The sequence below is a fragment of the Epinephelus moara genome, chromosome 20 (assembly GCF_006386435.1).
Source record: "Epinephelus moara isolate mb chromosome 20, YSFRI_EMoa_1.0, whole genome shotgun sequence".
NCBI classification, from domain to species: Eukaryota; Metazoa; Chordata; class Actinopteri; order Perciformes; family Serranidae; genus Epinephelus; species Epinephelus moara.
In genome coordinates, this window is record NC_065525.1 from 8351486 (window position 1) to 8375393 (window position 23908).

At 39.9% G+C, this 23908-nt stretch overlaps 1 protein-coding gene across 3 annotated transcripts; it reads right to left on the bottom strand.

Moving 5' to 3' along the window:
• Window positions 1–6134: 6134 nt before the first annotated feature.
• On the bottom strand, window positions 6135–23881 carry LOC126408121 (uncharacterized). 3 transcript variants are annotated; one of them, XM_050073500.1, is made up of 8 exons: window positions 23604–23881; window positions 18001–18224; window positions 17719–17820; window positions 17078–17179; window positions 14642–14755; window positions 13302–13410; window positions 8650–9509; window positions 6135–6574 (listed from the first exon to the last, which is right to left on the bottom strand). In XM_050073500.1, the coding sequence occupies exons 1-8, from the start codon at window positions 23716–23718 to the stop codon at window positions 6299–6301; spliced, it is 1902 nt and encodes a 633-aa protein (XP_049929457.1). In that variant the 5' UTR covers window positions 23719–23881; the 3' UTR covers window positions 6135–6298. The 3 variants fall into 3 exon arrangements, with proteins under 3 accessions (XP_049929457.1, XP_049929456.1, XP_049929455.1); XM_050073499.1 differs by having other exon boundaries at window positions 6436–9509; window positions 18001–18221; XM_050073498.1 differs by having other exon boundaries at window positions 6436–9509.
• Window positions 23882–23908: the final 27 nt, after the last annotated feature.

Sequence of the window (23908 nt, forward strand, 5' to 3'; positions counted from 1 at the left end):
TGTAAACGTACTGACTGTATCATGCAATGTGGGACTCACATTGGTCTTGGTCTTGTCTCAGTGTCGCCCTGCCTTCTTGGTCTTGTCTTGGTCTCAACACACTCTGGTGTTGGCCATGACTTGGTCTCAGTTTAGGTGGTCTTAACTACAACATGATGTTTAAATGTACCACGAGACATGTCTTGATAAAATAGTCAAAAGGCATTATGAAGGTGAATTTTATGTGTGGGAATCTTCCTTTGTTTTCTATGAACAAACAAATACAAACAAACACAAGGAGCTGGAATCAACTAAACAATCTATATTCAACACTCATTTTTGCACAGGCAATTTAGTGATATTTCTACATTTGTGGTCTTGCCCGGTCTTAAAATAAAATCCTGATTCCTCTTTGTCTGAGACTGAAACGAGAGCAAGACCTTCAACTGGTCTTGAGACCAGTCTCAGCACCAAGACCGATCTCGAGTACTACAACACTGGCTGACTGTATTCAAAGAACACAGAAAACTGGTTTGGACAGTTGTTGTTTTTTTCTTTGTTTGTTTGTTTTTCTCTTAAAAATATTGTCAGTTTCTTTACACACTTTGACCCAGAAGCCATTAATAAAAGGGCATTCAAAAATACAATGTAAATATGAACCCTTAGTGATTTTACACTTATTACTTATTGAAAGCAAAGTTTTTTACTAGAGGATTTGGCTTTGTTGGTAAATAAGCAACCTGAAGAGGTTATAAAAGCTGTTTTAACAGAGATACATGCACCCATTAACAAGGTGCACCTGGCTCTTATTTTCTTCTTTCCTGCAGTCAGTCTGCTAATTTATCTGTCTGAGAGCGGCATGATAAGAGCTTCTCATAGTGGGATATGCTAAGGTCAAAGTAACCGGCGAGCTGCCCGCACACACACAGCAGAGATGAGACACAGGCCATATATGTGTATAGTTAATATATTATATAACTTAACCAAGGGACTAATATAAGCAGCAAATACGAAATTTCCACCATAATGTCGTCATATTTATCCTGTTTTAGGGGTGGATTTTAGAGACTTATATAACAAGTCAATATTCACACAGTATACCCTTTGAAACTTTGTACCCTGCCATTCAACTACCACTGTATCACTTTGCCAAGAGCCTTGGTCAGTCTGTCCCCGACTGCTGGCAACAAAATTACATGCGCAAACAAAGTACATGCTACGTGAGCATGAATGATTCTCAAGAGAGCAAGATGAACAAGTATGAGCAAAGAAAACTTTTAGCAACCCCTTCATTTTGTGGAAGCTAGATTAATGAACATTGACTACTAAACATCAGACTGTAGGCAGGTGGATTGATGGACTACATTTACATGTATGTCACGCATTGCAAGTAAATAATAGAGGCAAATGTTGTGCATTAGCCTGACAATCTAGACTAGTCAAGACCAAGACTTTAAGGGGTTGACATCAAGTCAAGACCACGACTAGGGCAGGGCGACACCGAGACAAGACCAAGACAAGACCAAGACCAGTGCAATGTGAGTCCCACACTGCACACCGTTAGTGAGCACTTCTCCTTTTCCAAGATAATACATTCGCCTGACAGGTGTGACATATTGAGATGCTGATTAAACAGTTGGATTACCACATATGTGTGCAATAAAAAGCCACTCTAAGATGTGCAGTTTCATCACACAACACAATGCCACAGGTGTTGCGAGTTCTGAGGGAGTGTGCCATCAGCATGCTGACTGCAGGAATGTCAACCAGAGCTGTTGCCCTTAAACTGAATGTACATTTCACTTCCATAAAACGCCTCCAATGTCATTTCTGTGAATTTGGCAGTACATCCAACCGGCCTCACAACAGCACAAGTCAATTACAATGACAAACTGCTGTCAGGTTAAGACCCTGGTGAGGACAACAAGCATGCAGGTGAGCTTCCCTGAGACAGTTTCTGACACATTGTGTTCTTTGGTTGTGCTAAACAATCGTTGCATCAGCTGTTTGGGTGGCTGATCTCAGATGATCTTGCACGTGAGGACACATTACATTGCTTCTAGAGGTAGAACAGTCTCAGCTATGATTATGTAAGATTATCCTGTATAATTTTATGAACTTCACCTTCAGACTGCAGAGTCTTGGTGAAATTCCAGATTCAATACTTCATGATTAGACTTGCAGTGTGAAGTTCATTGCCCTGCTTTCACAGGACACAAGACAATTAATTCAAAACTACTAGACTTGGATTCAGTAGAGGCTGCTTTAATTGTAGTTCTCAACTCAGTTACTTGCTAAGAAATCTGTAAGCTTAATAACTCCCCAGACCTCTATTAGACCATTAAAATGTAAAGAACAACATTCTTCATTAAATGGCCACGTGAAACATATCAGGTCAAGGTGAGGTCCATTATAACACCTGATCACATCAAAGCAACAGAATGTCCTATACTTGTTCTCTACTGAGCTTTCTGTTCATGATGTATTATTCAAGGGCACATTTACAAATCAATCCCAAGGCCAAAAGCCAGTAACCCGTGTCCTCATTTTACCTCCACAGCAGAGGAGTGAGTGATCTACTACTCCCTTGGACAGTGCTGTGTAAATACACATATGCAAACAGAGGGCGTTACTGTCGGCCTCCGTGCTGACCCTTGTGATACGCCATTCAGGTCTACACCAGTTTTTTTTAACATAAATTTGACCATCATGTGGACAGTCTGTGCTGTGTCGTGCCACATGGCAACCTGCAATAGAGAGCTGACTTCCACTAAGCTGATAGTCTGACTCAGGAGACAGCCACATAACAGGCCAAAGGAAAGTAGATGTGACGCCCAGTGGGCGGTCCATGGGTTGGAGGTCCATCTCTGCCCAGTGAACAAGGCAGTGGACTGGACACAGGCTAGTCCACATGCTACTCTTTTTTGTATTGTATTTTGTGCCAGTGATATTTAACTGAAACCAGGCTCTTTATATAACACCAGGTAAATGACCTCTGAGCTTGTAACACAGCTGAACTGACTTTGGCGCTTTAAAGAACATTTATCTCCACATCAGAATGCACACATTGGATGCCTTTAAAGAAGATGATTCTACAGGGCAGCCATGATAACATCTCTGCAAGGCAAACCCAACAGTTGGAAAAAAAATGTTAGCATTGGGGGGATACCTTACATTTACATGTTACCATGTAGCATGTGAGTCCTTAAGAGGGGGTCCGTGACCCCTAGAAGGTCCTCCGAGTTATTGCAGGGGAGAATCTAAGTTTTGATTTAAGTTTGCAACATATTATTAGCAAACCTATTTGATATAAAGAACACAACATTAATGACAGGCTAACTCATTCATTCATTTTCGAACAAAAGACTCTGACTCACCATCCACCTCAGAAACCACTGCCAAAAGAGTAGAGGGTGAGGCTAACACACTGGGCCATGCTTCAACTGCTGCTGACTTAGCATCTACAGGCAAGCACAAACCAGAAAGGAAACAAAAATATTCAGAGAACTATCTCAAGTGCAACTCAATTTTATGGAGTATATGTAGTAGGGGGTCCCTGCTACATCTGTTTTTGAGCTAAGGTTTCCTGGGCCTGAGAAACGTTGAGGGACCCTGACATAGCTGATACACTGAAACTTTACATCTTGATAACACTGTGGTGTGGTTAGGTTTAGGCACAAAAACCACTTGGTTATTGGGAGGAAAACATCATGATTTGGCTTAAAATACCCAGTTTGGGGAGAGCAATACCACTGGAAAAGCAGCAATGTCTCCATAAAAACAACTGCTTTTTGTGTCTAATGAGCTGCTGGAAACACTGCAATGACTCGCTAAATCACAACCTGTTTTATTGTTTGTTTATTTTATGTTAGTTTCGAGCATTGGTCTACAGTGGTCTGCAGCTTGGCAGGCATCACACCACCCACCATCTCTATGGAGTTAGATTTGTCTCATTAATACCTGTAAATGCACAGAGGGTGATCTACAAATATTTCTTGATCTGCACACGTTTCATAATTATGTGTGTGAACAGATCGACAATCTGTGTGTAAATGTGTAATCTGTAAATATAAAACACATTCCGCAATACAAAAAATATCTGTGAATACATTAAATTAATTTGCAAATAAATGAAAAGCATTTGTGAATATCTTCCTAACATTTACAACTTTCGAACAGGCATTTGTGAACTGTGTTTTTATTTGTGAATCGAAAAAACATTTGTGGATCTCAGTTCTACGCGTGTGGATTTGCTTTTTACACACACAGATTTTTGAGACAAACTTTCCGCCAGTCCGAACGAAAATGCATCTTCTACCGTGGCCCTCTTTACAGGTTGGATGGTACTGACTTCTGGTCTATTAACAATGTATAAAATGCTGCACCCTGCTTTCGTCCACCTAGCCCGCAACATGAATGTTTACTGTTGCCATGGCAACAGATGCTGTTTCAGTAGCTAACATTAGCTTAGCGCAATCTACATATTAACAATGAACAATACAACTACAATATTACATTTCTAAACAAAAAGAGCTACCAACACCAACAGCTATTCTATCAAAGACCTTAACCAGGGTGTTGCCACTTGTCATATCTTACAACAGTTAACGTGACCTCACTGAAACGATTAAATCTAACTAAACACGGTGCGGTCAGCAAAGACATTACAACTACATTAGTAAGAGTACACTAATAATAAGATGTGAAGTGCTCTGTGACTTTAATCCTACTCGAAAGAATAAATGAAAAATATAAAGGATGAGTTGGCTGATAACTGCCAACTGAAGAAGCCGCCAAGCCACCGTGCCTTTCATACTCAAACAGAAATGTATACAAAAGTGTGTGCCAGATACATAGAACAAATAAACACACACTAATACTCACTGTATGACATTAACATAAAACAATGAATGCACGTTACTTATCGCTGATTATTATTAAAACAACAACAACAAAAAACAGCTCATAGAAAGACTGCGTGCTCTTACTTTCACATGCGGAAATGACGTCATCAGCTGGGTGATCACGTGCTATCCAAAGATGGCCAAGTGATACGAGTGCATTTTCATTCGGACCCGCGGAAAGTTTGTCTCAAAAATCTGTGTGTGTAAAAAGCAAATCTACACGCGTAGAACTGAGATCCACAAATGTTTTTTCGATTCACAAATGCCTGTTTGAAAGTTGTAAATGTTAGGAAGATATTCACAAATGCTTTTCATTTATTTGCAAATTAATTTAATGTATTCACAGATATTTTTTGTATTTGTGGAATGTGTTTTATATTTACAGATTACACATTTACACACAGATTGTCGATCTGTTCACACACATAATTATGAAACGTGTGCAGATCAAGAAATATTTGTAGATCACCCTCTGTGCATTTACAGGTATTAATGAGACAAATCTAACTCCACACATCTCCTCCACCTCTAGATGATAAAGTCTGCCCATGTACTACATCACTTTAGAAATATTGATATGCTATGTATGAATCATGCAAATATAATGTATTTGTGGTTTCAAGGAGCGTACAATGCAAACATTTTTTTTAGGGGACTGGGCAGATGAGGCTGCACTGAGGCACACTGGTGCTGTGAGCTAAATGCTAACTTCAGCATGCTAACATGCTGCCAATGACAATGCTAAAATGCAGATGTTTAGCAGGTAAGGTTTACCATGTTAGCCCAGCATGTTTACATGCTAAATTTGCTGATTAGAACTAAACAAACAATACAGCTGAGCCTGATGGGAATGTCGTTAGTTTTGCAGGTCTTAAACCAAAGTATTGGACAAGTAAGTCTGTCTGAACGCAGCCTAATCAATGAAAGCTTCAAATTTTATGGTAATTCATCTCATAGTTGTCGAGACATTGTACTCAGAACCGCAAATATAAACCTCATGGTGGTGCTAGTGGAAAAGTCAGGGGATCACCAAAATCGTTAGGATACATCATCCTGGAATCATGACTGTACAAAATGGCATCTAGTAGATTTTGAGATATTTCACTTGCTTAAGTGAAAATTTTGATCCGCTAGGATTATCATTACATTCATTACATTACACAAATTTCATGACAATCCATTCAACAGGTGCAGAGATAGAGTCTGGACCAAAGTGTTGAACTGAGTAACAAAAACACATCACAAGGCTCTGTTGAGAACCCCATTGGGTTATTTATTGATGTATCACCAAGCAAACACTGAGAAACCATTTTATGTAGATACAAAATACCCAAACATTCAAGAGACCCCTGCAAGAGGAAATGCTACAATAAAAACTGAGAAGAGACACAAGATGGTTTAGTTCTCGCTCTATATCACGCAGTAATATAGCAGTAGCTCAGTCCATAGGGAGTTGGGTTGGGAACTGGAGGGTCGCCTGTTCGAGTCCCCGTCCGGACCAAATATGGAGCCTGGACTGGTGGCTGGAGAGGTGCCAGTTCACCTCCTGGGCACTGCTGAGGTGCCCTTGAGCAAGGCCCCGAACCCCCCCAACCGCTCGGGGCGCCTGACCAAGGCAGCCCCCTCACTCTGACATCTCTCCACTTTGTGCATGTATAGGTCCTGTTTGTGCATGTGTGTGTCTTTCGGACCTGTGTGTTAATGACAACGGAGTGAAAAAATTTAATTTCCCCTCAGGAGATTAATAAAGTATTAAAAATTAAATTAATTAATGTATATTTGTTTGATAGTGCAGTCACCACCCTTCAATTAAAGGTGGAAACTAGAGGTCTAAGGTTATATATGTCATTTGAAACTTACTGAATAGCAGTCTTTTAAAAGTGTTAATAAGATTATTTAAAGCTGCAGTTTTTTTGGCTACTTTGGGGACACAGAAGCTGAACATTATCCATCTTTTGCTTGACATATCATGGCCTTGTAGAGTTTATATGGCTAACTTGTTAACCATCTGTCCTCTCTTTACACAACCAACGAACACAGAGCAACATTAGGATTCATTTGAGGTTGCATTTATGTCCACCTATTTGTGTCACTCTCCATTTAGCTCTACTTTAGACAACACCTACCTCTGAGAAAAATATGTCTTGTTGGCTGCTACAGGCTCCACCTTCTTCACCTGCTAGTAACTAACTTTGAAACAAGGTTGATTGTGGTTAAACTAAATAAATCCAAAGATGCTAAAACACTCCACAGAGCTGAGGGGAAATGCAGAGTTGGGTCATAATTCTCTGTGGATTCACCAGTACAAGCGACCCCTTTCACATTACACACAGTCATTTGACCTGTTGTTCACATTAATATGTTTATCATTGCAGCCTTAAAAATTGCACATTCAAGTCTTCATTTCAAAATGTCAGTTTGCCTGTATCTTGAGTCCCACTCGATTCAACAATTGTTCAAGAGGTAAGTCGAACAAAGTAACAGTAACCTCAGACTTGATGTCAGATGCAGTATATCATCCAGTGTCATTGTATTGCAGATGTATATATTACAATAAGTAACAAGGACTTGCAGTACAGAAATGTGAAACTGAGTGTCACCATAATGATGTTAATCCACCAGAGAACCCTGACAAGTTGATTTTCAGACTGTAAAATGTCCGTCTTTCTGTGTATTTTAGTGTTTTTGTTGCAAAGTGTACTCTTTGCGAATATATCACTACCTAATTCCGCAACTCCAAATATCATTTTAAGTAATGGTGTCAAAAAGCCAGTACAAGACAGGCTATAGTCTGTATGTTCAAAGGTTCTCATTTATGACTGAAAGTCCTTGCAGCCTCATACTCTAACAGCAGTCTTTTCTTGTTAATGCGAGGTTTGTAATCAGGGTCGCAAACAAGCGAGTCCTCGCTGTCACTGCTTGAAGAGTGACTGGAGAAAAGAGTGTTCCAGTCGAAAGAAGAATCTGCAGCTTCTTCCTCCACCTCCCGCCTGTCCTCATCATTGTCATCACTGCTGCTTTGTACCACAGATTCTACATGCCTGATGGAAGATCTCCACTTTGTCACTCTGTGACACTCCTGAGCACTCAGTCTGATAATAGTCACAAAGGGCTGTAGCACATTGGATTGCAGCAGCACAGCCTGACTTGGCAGTGATAACCTCAGCTGGACTCTTTGGGCTCTGCTGGTCTCAGACCTGACAGAAGGACAACTGGAGCTGGACGTAGTAGTGACGACAGTGGAGCATGGTTGAAAAGGACTTATGTTGTGTGTATGAGGATAAGGATTGCTGGAGTTTTGAGGGACAACCTGTCTAGATGATTCAGTAGATAAAGGCATGTCAGTAGCAGCACAGACTGAGGATAGAGTCTCTGAATGAGACATAGAGGTAGAAACATCTTGTATAGGAGGCCCAGAGACATTGAAGTTGGTTAAGGGCGGGCAACTTGTCCAAAAGTTAGTAAGGGCCTTTTCGAACTGCTCAGGTAAAGGGTTTTGACTGAAATCGTCAAGAACCTGTGAATGTCTTGTGGAAGTGCAAGCCCTTCTGAACTTTCTTGAAAGTTCGGACCGAGACTTGCTAGTTGGAGGTTGAAAGCTGGTAGAGGTAGATGCATCCTGGAATACAGGAGCTGTTTGTACTTTGTATGTTGTGTTCTGAGGTTTTGTCAAGACCACAGTGTCTGGTGGGTTGAAGGTAGAGTCTTTTATTGTTTGAGGTATGGCATTGTTCCCTGAGGTATGGTGGTGTGGAGAGTGTCGTACCTGAGGACTGGAAGCGGATGCTGCCTGTTTTTTACTAGACCTGGTGAAGTGTCTTAGAGATGCTCGATGGGGTTCAAAGGTAGGGCAGACCCCTCTGATGGAGGCAATGTCTATCAGTCGGACCACCGGCGACAACAGGGCAGGCAGAAGAGCGTCTCTGGACAAAGAGGGTTGTGGTAGAAGTTTTGTTTGAGACATACCACTTGCTGTTCCAGAGATCTGCTCATCTTCAGGGTTTGCTTGTTCACATGTGCGGGCTGCTGACTGAGGAAGGGTGGAGGTCTGTGAAGGTGGATGCTGTTGGTCAGGGGGAGATGGGATGAGGTCAGAGGGAGTGCGGTCCTGCGATGAAGTGGTGGATGAGGACGACTGGAACAGTAGGGGAGAAGAAGAAACATTGGCCTGAAGCAGCAGCTCCTCTGAGCACTCGTCAGGACACTCCTGCAGGATGCTCCTCACCCATCGCTGGTGTTTGGAGCAGAACTGAAGGGAGGAGGCAGCTTCTTGAGTACAATCACTGCTTCTCTGACTGGTTCCCTCCTTTTCCTTGTCACTGCTCTCTTCATCCACCCTCTTGACCACCTCGCCATCCTCCTCAGTTTGTTGATGTCTGCTAACATCTGATTTACTGTCATTCTCCTGTATAAGAGAGAAGTCTTTGGATACATTTTGGTCAGCCTCTCCTCCTTCCTGAAAAACCTCTGGCTGAATCTGTGGGGGAGTCTCAGCTTCCACTGACTTGAGGAGAGCTTTTGAAGAACTGCTATGCAGATCATCCATTGAGAGTAGAGAGTTTTCCATTTCATTCTTTCCACGTGCTGATGACTGAGAAATACTCCTCGGACGACATGATGCAACATCTAAAGGAACGCACAGGCATTGCATTTTGATTAACAAATGTGCTATTATCACCAAAAGAATAAATACATTGTTGGCTAAATGTAAACACAATCTTTTGTTGCCATGCAAAGATAAAGTGCAACATATAAGAACACACAAAAGCCCCTTTTAAACTGCCTCTTCAAGGTGGGAATTTCACGCCATACAACAGGGATGGTAAATGATTGTTATTGTCATGTTAATGCCACTCTTATCGTTTAGAAAGTTCTGCCGATGCGTTTGTTGAATCTCACACTCGAGGCCGACGTTGTTGTGTGCTGATATGCTGATATGATGCCGTAGTTGTTTGGTTCTGTGTATAAATGGGGTGCATTAAGGCAGCATTAAGAAGGGACGTTGTACTGTCTCTACAGCATGATCTCTGTGTAAAAAGGGCTATAGTTTAGGCACAATTTCCTCTTATTTTGCACTCTGTTGAAAAGGAAAGTTGGTTTACAGGTCTTGGGAGAACAACTGCATATGTGGAAAAAGTTGTCTGATAAATTGCCCTAGCTGATGTGTCAGTGTTGGTTGGGTCTGAAGACCACATGTTTGAAAAGAAAAAATCTGGGGGTGTGGAGTTAGAGAGGAGCTTATCAGACCTCTGTAGCTCCTCACTTCTGCTTAGGGTTAGCGTCTCGAAGCTACATTAGCTGCTACTATAATAACACACCTTAACATCAGATCAAACTGTCATCACTTGAGGTCATGTAAGCACCACGTTTTGATGAGGAAGAAGAACGCATGGAATAAAAAAATCGACTTTAACACAATTTTGTAGACTTACAACCAATCAGAGCAACACATGCAAGTTGGGGCAGTACTTGGTCCAGTTTCAACCAGGAAAAAATGGGTTTCTGGAAACATTTAAGGCGGGAAATAAGCCATGCACTAACAGATTCTTCATTCATTATTTGATCAGCGCTGCCTAGTTTGACAGTTTGATCTCAGTTTCGTGAGCCTGGTACGTTGTGCTATGTATCAGAGAGACTTTTTTGTGTGACAAGTGGCGCTCCTTTGTCAATCATTATATCAAACTCTCCTCACATTAGATAAACAGCTGTGACTGGCCCAGCCCGCAACCGGCCAGCTGGAAATCTGTGAACGGAAGGAGGACCAGGCGCATCTGCCAGAGCAAATAAAACCTGAGCTCGCAGAAATTCATATGGTTCCCAGTCTGGTGGAGTACAAACTGATAGTGGACAAATATAACAAGACGTTGAGAGGAAAGACTTTATGGCTTTTGATTAAAGTGTTTTATAGCCATAATATAACATTTATTCAATTATGTATTTTATCGTATTCTTGTTTTTAAATGTTTTTCTTGCCTATTAGCTATTTTTTTTATTGTCTTTTATTTTTATTGGTTTTATTACATCATTTTTATCATTACAATTTTCATGTGCACTGGTCTCAAATTGTTTTGCTGTCAGAGAACAACAGTGAGTTAAGAAATAATTGTATCAATGACGTAGAGTGTTATCAGTTCTCTCGTGAGCTGCATTAGTCATTTGTTTCAGATCTCTGAAACATCGCCCACATCTGATATTTGTTTAGTGATTCAAACAGGTCAGGTGTTCTTCCGTTCTCTGGCTTTTGCACTGCTTTTGCACATCTTATCAGAGTTTAGTGTGAGAGATTATGAATGGGGACATCATCTTCCTACATAGTAAGGGTGTAACGATCCATCGATCTGGATCGAGATATATCGATTTAATGATCAACGATCCACTATCATCGATGCAAAGTGAAAACATCGATCTATAGCGCCATCTTTAGGATAGGCTTTTATCTTAGCTTTTTTTTTAGTCTGTGTCACTGTCAAACAGTGGCAGGCAGATGACAAGCAGCCAAGAGAAAGAGGATGAGGATAACGTTTAATTACTCAGAAATACATCAGCAGAGTGGAAATAGTTTGGATTTGGGGGAAAATAAGGATCAACAGTCAGAGCACATGCCGTATGTAAACACTGACAGAGATAAAACACTACGTAATGTTACCTGCCTGGACGAGCGTCTCACTCCGCTAACTTCTCACTACAGCAACATCAGCTGCTCTGTTTTAACAATGTTCAGCTGAAAAAATGTGCATGTAGGCAAAAATAACCGAGTGATAGTGGTGAGTAATAATAATAATGACGTTACATGTAATTTGTTAAACTATGAGTACAGGAAAAATGTCTGCTAGCCGCTAGGCTAATTTACACAATGTAAACATGCTTAAGCTAATTTCAGGTCACTATCAAAAAACAATTGTTTTGTCTCTGAAGCTTTACAGTTAATACTGAGCTGAATGTTATACTTTTGTTGAATGATCTTGTTGTTAATCTGTGCTTTATGGCTGTTTGGGGAAGTTTGCCTTAAGGGCTTTAAGCCAGATATTCCTGAAGTTAATGAAAAAGATAATTGTTTGGGTTAAAATGAAAACATTTTTTTCAGAAAGGTCTCTCTGACAGAAAGCCCTGATGGTTAACTTATCCCATTTGCTTTTTTATGTGTGTCGGTGGAGTCAGTTTTAAGTGAACTTTACTGTACTTACTATTTATGCGTTTTATGGCCAAAAGTGGAAAAAAAAGAAAGGGTGGCAGTGTCTTCTGTTACAGACTGTGTTAAATGGGCATTTAATATTAGCAACCACGAGAGGTCCCTGAGCATCCATCCATCCATCCATCCATTTTCATCCGCTTATCCAGGGCCGGGTCGCGGGGGCAGCAGGCCAAGCAAAGCACCCCAGACATCCCTCTCCCCAGCAACACTTTCCAGCTCCTCCTGGGGGACCCCAAGGCGTTCCCAGGCCAGACGAGATATGTAATCCCTCCAGCGTGTTCTGGGTCTGCCCCGGGGCCTTCTACCAGTGGTATGTGCCCGGAACACCTCCAGCGGGAGGCAGCCAGGAGGTATTCTGATCAGATGCCCAAGCCACCTCAACTGACCCCTTTCGACGCGAAGGAGCAGCGGCTGTAGTCCGAGCTCCCTCCAGATGTCCGAGCTCCTCACCCTATCTCTAAGGCTGAGCCCAGCCACCCCACGGAGGAAATTCATTTCCACCGCTTGTATCCGCGATTTCATTCTTTCAGTCACTACCCAGAGTTCATGACCATAGGTGAGGGTTGGGACGTAGATGGACCAGTAAATTGAAAGCTTTGCTTTCTGGCTCAGCTCCCTCTTCACCACGACGGACTGGCGCAGCGCCCGCATCACTGCAGAAGCCGCACCAACCCACCGATCCATCTCACGCTCCATTCTACCCTCACTCGTGAACAAAACCCCAAGATACTTGAACTCCCTCCCTCCTACTCGTATGTCCCTGAGCATACAGTCATAAATATGCACACAAAATATGAGGCTAACTGGTCAAGTAGTTTGCAAGATTAGCTGCAGACAGACACACACACTCCCACAAGCAAATAACCAAATGCATGATCTTCTGCAGGCTAACATGTGGCAGAGATAATAATTGCCTCTCCCAAACAGAAGACAACTAACATATTGTCTGGCTAAATGAAATGAGCTGACACAAAATGGCAATCCAGTGTGATTATCAGGCCAGGCCTGCATCACCGATCAATCATTTTTTGTATTTTCTATATTATTTTTACAGTACTTAGTGCACATATGTAGTACTAAATACACAAGAGAATGAAACTGCTATGCTGTAAAAACAGGAAAAGTACTAAAAGTACAATTCTGATTTACAGCAAAGAGATGCTGTCCTGTTGTCCATGCACTTATGCAGTGAGTTTAACATTTGTATTTTAGGAGGCGTTTCTTACCACAGTGCAGCAGATTCTTCAGAGTTGTTGCAATGTTTGTGGAGTCAGAGGTAATTACTTCCAACAGTAGCTTCTCCTCCTCAGTCTCAGGACTTTGTTTCTTCAGTATCTAGTTCACACATTTGTATATGGCAAAATGCAGTCAGTGAGAAATTCCTATAACGATATCAGAGGCAATTCAAGTTGATGAACAGGCCTCAAGACTAAACACTATGGGCCTCACTCACCACCCATTACTAAAAGGAAATTTCTTCTTAAAACCTACTTACACAGTTTTCATGACGATTCTGACACTCATCAATGTTTTCTTATTTGGGATTTGTTCATAGGTAAGAACAGAATCTACGCACACATATTTTTATCATTTATATTACTTTTTAATGATTATTTTGATTATTTTACAAAAAACATTCTGGTCTTTTAAAACACTACACAAACACTTCAGTTCACAGCAGTTATGTTAACGTGAATCATGCCATCTAGTAATTAGCGGTTGATGATATTAGAAAATATCACAGGCAGGTCGGAGGGGCACAACAAAAACGGGACAAGGCAGCATTCTGAGTAAGTTATTAATAACAATGCATCGTCCACCTCCTTCTCTCCCCCTCTCAGAAGTTGTTTGTTTGTTTTTTTGGAGTGCGGAGCTCCACCCTCTTTAGATTTTCAGTTGGGCATTCTTGACTTAATTCTCTCAACTTCTTGTACTTCCTCTTTAGTTTCTATGTGTGCACATGGCCCTGCAATCTCATGCCCTTTTATGAGGACTGTTGTGGTGTTTACCAGAGCTAATTAGGATCAACTGACGTGCGTTTAACATAGGAGAACAAGGATATTCATCATTATAAGAACAGATGTGCAAACAATTCTGTGGTTTAAGAACACATCTTGAATCCTGACATAGACTTTTCTTAGAAACTCTCTTACGAACGAATTTATGAAAACAACCTTGGAAGATACTGGAAAATGAAGCCCTGTGTGTTTTGGTGAGAAACACTGAATGAAAACTAAAAAAAAGGGTACCTTGGGCACTCAACTATTGAGACAAACACATTATTTGTGTATTCCTTGTTCTTGACCGTTGTAGTTGCAGTACCTTTATTTTTCTTTCCTCTTATCATGTTTACTGTATGCACCAAGACAAATTCCCTTTAAGTGATAAACTACTCATTACTTACTAAATAAAGTTTTCATTTATAATAAAATAGAGTGCAAAATTTTACCTTATAACACCGTCAGAGATTCTACATCTCATCTACCAAAATAATGTTTCAGGTAAGTCTTTCAAAACTGGACAACAAACAGCAAACACACATTAAAGCACACACTAGAACACACACCTTATCAATGTAGGTATCTCCTGGTAACACAGTCTCCAGCTCATGTAGGTAGTGCAGCAGCCTGTCTTCCACTTTCTGGGCGTAATGTTCACCATACTGCTCCTCCATCTGAGTCTGAAAGACAGCAAACACTAAACATGTCACCTGGATAAAACCCTCGATCAGACGTTCTGCATGTAGTTTGGTACTTCGGGTTTAATTATGCATTCAGAAATCTAGAAAGTAAACTGAAAGTTAGTTGTCATAAAGAAACATAACCTGGCTTGCACACAATTTTGTGTAATCAGAGCTTGTTTCATTTAATTTACTGCACGGGATAGATGAAACAGTCATGGTGCGGGTTTCAAAAGAAAACATTTTTATCCGCAGTGTTGCTCTCTATTTGTTTACTGTTTGTCCAGTGAATTTAAATATCTGTCTCATCCAGAGGTTTCTAATGCCAGTCCAGCACCCTCTAAACAGTTTAGGAAGAATGATCTAGCATGTTTCCCCACAAAGTTTAGGTTTATTAGGTGTGGTTGGCCACAACAGGAAACAATGATGCAAAGCATTTCTCACTTCTCATGACACCATGTCTCAGATGTTCTGAGGACACCTACAGCCCTGATACATCAGTATGCATCAGGGTTTAGTTTTAAATATGGATCTGTAGTGCCCCCTGCTGGATGGCAAAGTTAAGGGCTGAGAGAAAGAAAACACCAAAGCCATCATACTCTTATAACCCGGGTGCACAACCAATCACAGCAGAATAAACATGATAAATCTATGTGTAAACAAACAATATTAAGAGGATTTAGACTTCAATTCTTAAAAAAAATTCTAAAAAATATCATGTCAAAGGCACAATTAAGAACCACACCAGAACTAGTTTCCATGATACATTTTTTTTCTGGATGTGATTTATGATATATATATTTGACTGAACTTCAAATGGGTTAAATCTAATATGTAGGTATTATTCTAAATGTCTGCCTGTATCCCTATGTGATTTATTATATTCGATTTGATTCATCCTCTGATGCGTTGTATTGTGTGTATCCTTTTCACAGAGGCATGCTTGCTCCACATGTGGGAGTATCAGACAGCATTGTTAAGCTCTGCTCTGATTGGTCCAACTACCATTTATTTGTTAAAGCCACAGTTAAGGTCATTTATGCATATCAAACAAATGTTTGGCCCTGAATCGATGTCCGTCTGGAGGCTAAAGACCTTTAGTTGCACAGTTAAGAGCTGCTGTTCTTCCTCTGGTCATCAAGGTTGGCAGATTCAAAAATAATAAAATATGAAGGTTCAACGTTAATGGGTTGTTTTTTTTTCCACTTTCACAATTGAGAAAGTGGGTCAGAGATACCAACTTGCCCAAAGAAAATTTTTATTTGCCCTCATACAATTGTTTTTTGTTTTGTTTTTTTGCGGCTATCAAATAATTTGCAAAGTGAGTGAGTGAGTGAGTGAGTGAGTGAGTGAGTGTGTGAGTGAAAGTCCAGGCATCTAAAAACCTAATGAAACCATCAACATACAAATCTTAATTAGAAGGAAGCAAGCAACAATTTAAACAATAATGAAATACATTTTTGTATTTTTATTTGCTTTGATTAAAAGAATCTTGGCATTAGTTGTTTTAATTATGTATTAGAAGCTGCTTAGAGCTAGTTTTAGGAAGTTAAACAGCTCATAATTCCCTCTCTACTATGTATTTTATGTTGCTGTGCAAACATCACCACCATCTCCTTTAAACAGCTGCATTATTAAGTTTCTCACCCCAAACTACATTTTACAAGATTACATTTGAACACAACATAATAATGTTATAATTGACCTTTGCCCAACAGTCATTTTTACTGAATAAAGCATGAACACACTATAATGTAACTCAGTGTGACCTCCATAAGCTCTTTGCCCATTTCTTAACCAAGCAGAACTGTGGTTGCCACCGCCTGACAACAGCTAACATTTACAGTAGCTCTCATACCAAGCGTGTCAGAGAACTAGGGTGGCCAACGTGAAAACACAAAATCCTGTATGACCCCTATCTAGAGCCAGTGTTTGATTTGTCTGTTCTGGACTACTGTAGAACAAAACTCTGTATGTAGCCTAGATATAAACGGCCCATTCTAAGGTAACAAAGACACAACGATTCAACAACAAAATTGTCATTACTTTTATATTCCATTTCTGTAAATATTAATCCCCCTTAACCCTATGCACTAGACATTTAAGGGAAAATGCATTTCTTCTTCTTCTCAAATCTTCTTCTGCCCCTCTAGTCCAGCTGTCTGATGCTATATATCACCAAGCACTGACAAAACTTCAATGTAAACATGTCAACTATGAAACTGGGCTCTTTAAGTCATTTTAAACCTGTTTAGTTTCTTGCATCCTTTATCCTGGCATTTACTCCTGTGTTCATAAGACAGTGTGGTGAAGTATACTAACCTTAATGTAGTCTTCAAGTTTGTCCTTGTCCATAGCGAGTGATTGTGCCAGAGCCTTGAAGTCCAAATGGTTCTTCCTCATTAGGAACATTTCATGTTGGCTCTGTCCAACCAACAAAAAAAGGGACACAAAACATCTGTTACAAATCAATACGCTTTTCCAAAAGGCTGTAGTTAGGCACAGACCTGCCATGATTAACTGGACAATGCTGTGAATAACATGCTTATTTTATTATGTGGCTTATAAAATGTATTTAAATTACAATACAGGGGATAAGTGTCAGGGGCAACATTTAAGAAGTGTAGAATAGGTATAACAATACAAACACAACACTTTGTGAAGGCACTGGACTCACAGTCATGTCGACATCCCAGTCTCAATAAACATGATTTGTCAGTTTTGTAGGTACACAATATTGTTTCAGTTAGTTGTTCTTTTCTAAAGTCAAGTTTGTTTTTTGTTTTTGTTTTTTTCAATTAACGACAATGTTTTTCACACCTTGTTTCAGTTTTTTTATAGTTGTAGTTCACTATATCAACCTTGTACCACACACGACTAAAATCAACAGAGTAAGAGCAAGTTTTACAGTTTCAGAGATATAACAATAAGCACAAACAATAGCTCCCAGTTTGGAAACTCACACATTGATCTTGGTATTGAGGCAGTTTACTTGGGAAGAACTGACTGATTTTTAACACAGTATCAACCATTCCCCGGCCCTCCCTGAGCATCCACATAATGACCTGGAAGGAGAGACAACAACAGAGAGAGAGGAAGATGAACAGAGAGCAGGAAACTGAAATTCAAATTTTTAAAACAAGTAAACTTTAAAAATACGACCAAGCATCAGCTGCAACTGGAACATGGAAGCAACACCAGGTTTACATGCTTGTCTAATGAATGAATGCCACTCATCTCCATACCATGGTCTTAAGGCCAAACATGATCTTCATGTGTTTGATTGGAGCCGCGAGTCTGGGAAGAAGTCTGTAAGTGGCTTCCAGAAAGCCAATCACTCTCTCAAAGTGCTCCACATCCCTGTTCTTCATGATGGAATATGCCTGGGCAGAGGCAACACGCAGCCTCCATGAATCTTTCAGGCTCAGAGGCTGGGAGTCCACGTCTGGCCAACTGGAAGGGTCCACTACTGTGAAGAACAGACACGATGAAACATGTCAAATACTCCTCTGATTTACTTTCAATGCAACTGTCAATTTCGAAAGAGTCATCTACGATGTCGACTGGCCTAAAAGGTTCTTCATTTCAGCTGAGGTATGTGTTAAAGTGCAGCTAGGTTCAGGTTTGTTGTCAATGGTTTGCATGTTCTTCACCAAAAATAAGGTGTTAACAGACCTGTTGTCCATTTTTTCTTAAATAAAGATATGGTAGTATTAGCAATAACATGCACTTTAAGTATCAAAGTAAAAGTGCTCATTTTGCAGAATAGCCCTTCACAGGGTGTTATGTAATAATATAAATTAATGGATTATTATTATTACTGATGGATTGACTTGTAAGCATCCTGTTGTATGTTGGAGCTTGTAAAGTTGGAGCTAATAAAACTGTCATATACTTATGGGTAGTTTAATGTATAACTGTGAATCATAACTTAGACAGTGATCACATGATTTGTTTGTAAATTATTAACATGTGAAGTAATGAGTTAAATGTACAATATTTCACTCTGAAATGTAGTGAAGTAGAAGTAGCAGGTTCAAGTATTCTCCAACCCAGAGTTGCCTCGCCCTTGAGCTGACATTGGAGGTAGTAACGGTGCCAAAATGACATCAGTATAAAAGGGACAACTGGCAGGATGGCATCATGGGCAGCAGGGGTGTGACAATTTGACGATGTGTTAGACATGCAACCCATCGTGGGAGAGTTTTAAAAATAGCTGTTAGCAGTTAGCAGCTATCTCAAAGAAGAAGAACAGTAGCAGAAAATGTCCGCAAACTGGGGAGACAATGAGGTCTGGGAACTCCTTACTCTCTGAGCAGGGGACAAGATCAGCTGCCATGTTACAGGGACAGTAAATGATTATTATTTCCATGTAATGACATTGTAATTGTTCAAAAAGCACTGCAGACGCACATGTTAAATGTCACACAAGAGGCCGATGCTGTTGTGTAACATCATCATGATCATGCCTCTTTGGATTCCGTGATGCCGGCATGTTGTCTAAAATCACACAATCTAACACAGCAAACAAAAAACAAAACTATAATTGTATCATTAGACGCAGAAAAAGCATTTGATAAAGTAAACTGGTAATTTCTATTCAACACTCTTCACAAACTCGGCTTTGGAGAGTCGTTCATCCACTGGATCAAAATTCTTTACACTTCACCTATGGCCACAATAACCACAAACAATATCACATCACGGGGTTTCACACTGCACAGAGGAACCAGACAAGGATGCCCATTCTCACCTTCATTATTTGCCATCTTCATTGAACCCCTCGCCGCAGCAATACGACAAAGTAAGAACATTAAAGGAATTCAAAACAGCCATTCACAACATAAAATCAGTTTGTATACAGACAATATATTATTGTTTTTACAAGACCCCTACAAATCATTAAAAGAAACTTTCAATCTAATCAGCAACTTCTCCGCGATTTCCACCTACACAATTAACTGAAACAAATCAATCATATTCCCCCTGTCTGAAACCGCTTGGGATTCTGCAACTCAAGACCCACTCCTCCCCTTTCACATCGGAAACATTAAGTATTTGGGTATCAATATTTCCTCCAGGCTGTCAGAGTTATTTAACCTCAATTATACTCCACTGCTAAAAAAAAATACAGGACGACCTGAAACAATGGATAAATCTCCCACTCTCACTAATAGGATCAATCGCAACAGTTAAAATGAAAATCTCTCTATCTCTTTTCTATGCTTCCCACTACCCCAGCAGACAAATGGTTTCAATCTCTCAACTCCTCAATCAACCAGTTCTATTGGACAAAAAAAAAAAAAAAAAAAAATCTCACTCTCAACTTTACAGAAGAAAAAATCCCAAGGCGGCCTTGAGACACCAAACTTCCCACTATACTTTCTAGCAAATCAATTACAGTACCTAATCAAACGGATTCAACAACCCAAATACAATAACTCATGGATAGATTTAGAACAATCCCAATGCAAAAACATCTCAATCACAGACCTACCGTTCCTACCCCAATCAATTAAAAAGCTCAACCTCTTCAAAAATACAGTAATCTCGACAACTCTGACAGCCTGGTGGAAAGCCAGTAGAGTCACAAGTTCATCACTAACACCCAATTTGGCACAACCCTGATTTCCTTTCTGGCAACACTCCCACTCACTTTCCCACATGGCAAAACAAAGGAATCACTCACCTTCATCATCTTTTTGAAAATAACCAATTCATAACTTTCAATACATTAGTCCAGAGGTACGGGGTTGGGAGAAATCAGCTCTTCCAATATCAGCAACTTAAATCCATAATCAAATCTAAGATTAATATAACCAACAACCCCCTCGAACCCTTCAAACTAGGCAAAGAAATCAAGAAAATCACAGACTCAAAAAAAATAATCTCAAAGCTCTATAAACTTCTATCCAACTCAGATGAATCCACAACACTCCCGACCGCAAAATGGGAAAATGATCTGGCTATTTCTCCCAACCCTGACTTCTGGACACAAATCTGTACAAATAGCTTCTCTATGACAAATAACACAAACTTACAACTTATTCAGTATAAGACACTACATAGGATTCACATCACACAACACAAAATGCTAAAAATGGGCTTAACTAACACAGACACCTGTTCACAATGCACACTGGGGAGCACCGACGATTACAACCTGGACATGCCAACCAGTTCACTCCTTTTGGGTAGCAGTCACAAAAAAACTTTCTTGCATATTGAGTTGCAGAATCCCACCATCTCCATCCCTCTGCCTGCTCGGAGATATCACAGAAACCAACCTCCCATCCAAATACAGAAACCTGCTGCTCATATCTCTAACTATCGCCAAGAAAACAGTTCTAAATCAAAACAATCTTTACACATGAACCACTGGACCAACCTTCTTACAGAATTCATCTCAATAAAGAAAATGGCAGCCTCTAACAAAAGTAATATGTCGGCCTTTAATGAAACTTGGAACCCATTTCTCACTCTTCTCAGTTGATACCATCCTACATCAGAAGCACATCAGAACAGCCCACGCACATCTCCACATCTCCACAAGCCCATAAAACACTCATTTTCTGTATTTCTTTTTTACTTCCTCTTTCTTTCTTTCTTTCTTTCTTTCTTTCTTTCTTTCTCTTTTTATTTTTTTCTTTCTCCCCATTCTTCTCATTTACACTCACTTAGAATTCTTACTATATCGTTATTATTATTATTATTGATTATGATTGTGATTATTATTACAATGATTGTGATTATATTTTTATCATTATTATTATTATAAATATGCTTGTGATTGTGAATATTATGATTATGATCATGATTATGATTGTTATGATTATTATTATTGTTATTATTGTTGTTGTTATCATTGTTATTATTATCAAATCATCAACATAACTGTAGTTTCTTACTTTATTTATTTATTTGTATTTCCTAACAATAATCATGATAATGACATTATTATAATAAAATAAAGGCGGGGGAGTGGGGCCGGACTGGATTGGTTGACTCCATGCCTGGTTCTCTTGGGGCGTGGCGGGACGCGGGGAGGTTGGGCCCTACCTCTCTCCCTCTCTCTCAAAAAAAAAAAAAAAAAAAAAAAGCCACTCCTCAGCAGGCAGACAACCTCCCAAGGGTCTGGGAGTTGCCCAGACCAGGAAGAGGCACAGGAGGTCAGATCTGCAACGGGGCAGCAGCCACCTCTGGGTTTGGTTGCGGACCAAGGTACGATCGCCCCTAAGTTAAAATCAAATCAAATAGAATTAAACAAAAATTAATCAAGGGGAAAAAAGGGGGGGGGGGGGGTCCTTTCGCTGCCTGCTTATATTATCTATACCATATTGGACATAAAAATACCATACCATCTGTTTTTCACACACACACACACACACCCCTGCCTATATACATATCATTGTTACTTTATGTTGTTTTCTGTTGTTGTTTGTACTGTATGTCCACTGTTTGTACTCCACTTGGTGTAATGTATTTGTCCTCTATGTCACCTTGTCTGCTGTCACGTAATTTTTGATGCTATGTAAAAATGCAAAGGCAGCATAAAGAAGTGATTTCGTAGCAGCCCTGTAGTGCAACCTCTTTATAAGAAGGTCTACAGACTTTGTGGTGGTTTTGCCTCTTTTTGTTATTGTCTTGCGTGTCGTTGTAGTCATTTTGCATCTTTTTGTGGGTTTATGTCTGTGATCTTTTTCTGTGGTTGTAAATTTGTCTCTGTGTGCAGTTATTTTGTGTCACTCTGCAGTTCCTTTGCATGGCCCTGTGGTCTTTTTGTGTCTCTTTGCGGTCATTTTGAGTCTCTTCCTTGTCAGAAAGTGTTCATTTGAGTGGCAGGTGAAGGTCATGGGTCCCCCAGTGACACTCTGGGCCCCTGGGCTTGTGCCCCATAGCCCCATTCAATAATCCATCCATAGACATCACCTGTATAACAATTTAGTAACAACATAAAGTATCTGATATGAAGACGTGGTCTAATGTGAAGGGAAAAATCCGAGTATATTTCAGTATAAATGCAGAAGCCTCTGTTTACTGTTCTGTTGATGATCATAGGTGAAGTCTACTCACTTCATATTCCACCATATCCAGCTGACTGGAATGTTTATAGGGGCGCGAATCACCAAAGGCCCCACGATACAATATTATCATGATACTTTCGTCACAGTACAATATAATTGTAATTTTAAACCTTTGGTAATATGCTTATTTTTGCAATAACATACAGCTTATTGCAATATGTTGCGATTATTATCTTTTTTTAACCTAAAATTGTGTCCCCCAAGGAAAAATTTGTCAGCATCCACTTAGATAACATCTCTCACTGGAATCATTTTTATTCCAGCAAAATGTATCCAGCAGACTGAAAAAGAAATTGATTTTATTATTCTAGTAGGCTACCAAATTTGCATTTGCAATACTAATAATTTATATAATAAAAAAAATAACACCTGGAGTCAGTGTATTAATACAATAATGCCTCATAAAATATCACGATACTATGCTGTTTTCATTACACTTAAATGTTATTATATATTACATTATGAGATTGTTTATACTGGTGTATTGGTGACTTTCCTCTCATCTTTTTTGTGAAACATTAAATGACTTAAACCTTTCTGTAATTTTCATAGTAAAATCATGTGAAAGCTTAATCTGAAAAGCTAATATCTTGTCATAAATATGCAGTGCAGTAGAAGTATTTTCCTGAGGTACGTGTACAAGTAGCATGAAATAACAAATGTATATTTAAAATACTTTCCATCCTTGCTGCATTACTGTATCAAATACAGTGATAATGCAACAAAACTGTCAAGTAACTTGGATAATAATTAATGAAACCGACCTTCCTGTATATCCATTATCTTGTGAGCCCAGACATGCTCTATGATCCACAGCGGGAACTTTGGGAAGTTTAGTAAACATGTATTGGCAGGCTGCAGTTCTGTTCCCTCCATCATCAGATGCTCACAGGTTCTGCGGCGCTCAGCTCATCAGGGTCTGTGCAGGGACGACAGCACCGACTATCAGCCCCCATTCATGAATGGGCTGCGACCACCCACCACACTGGACATGTACCGGCAAGTTGAGAATGAGACGTTTTGAACATGGCAGGTTTGGAGCTGTTTGCAGATCGTTTCACTTTGAAAA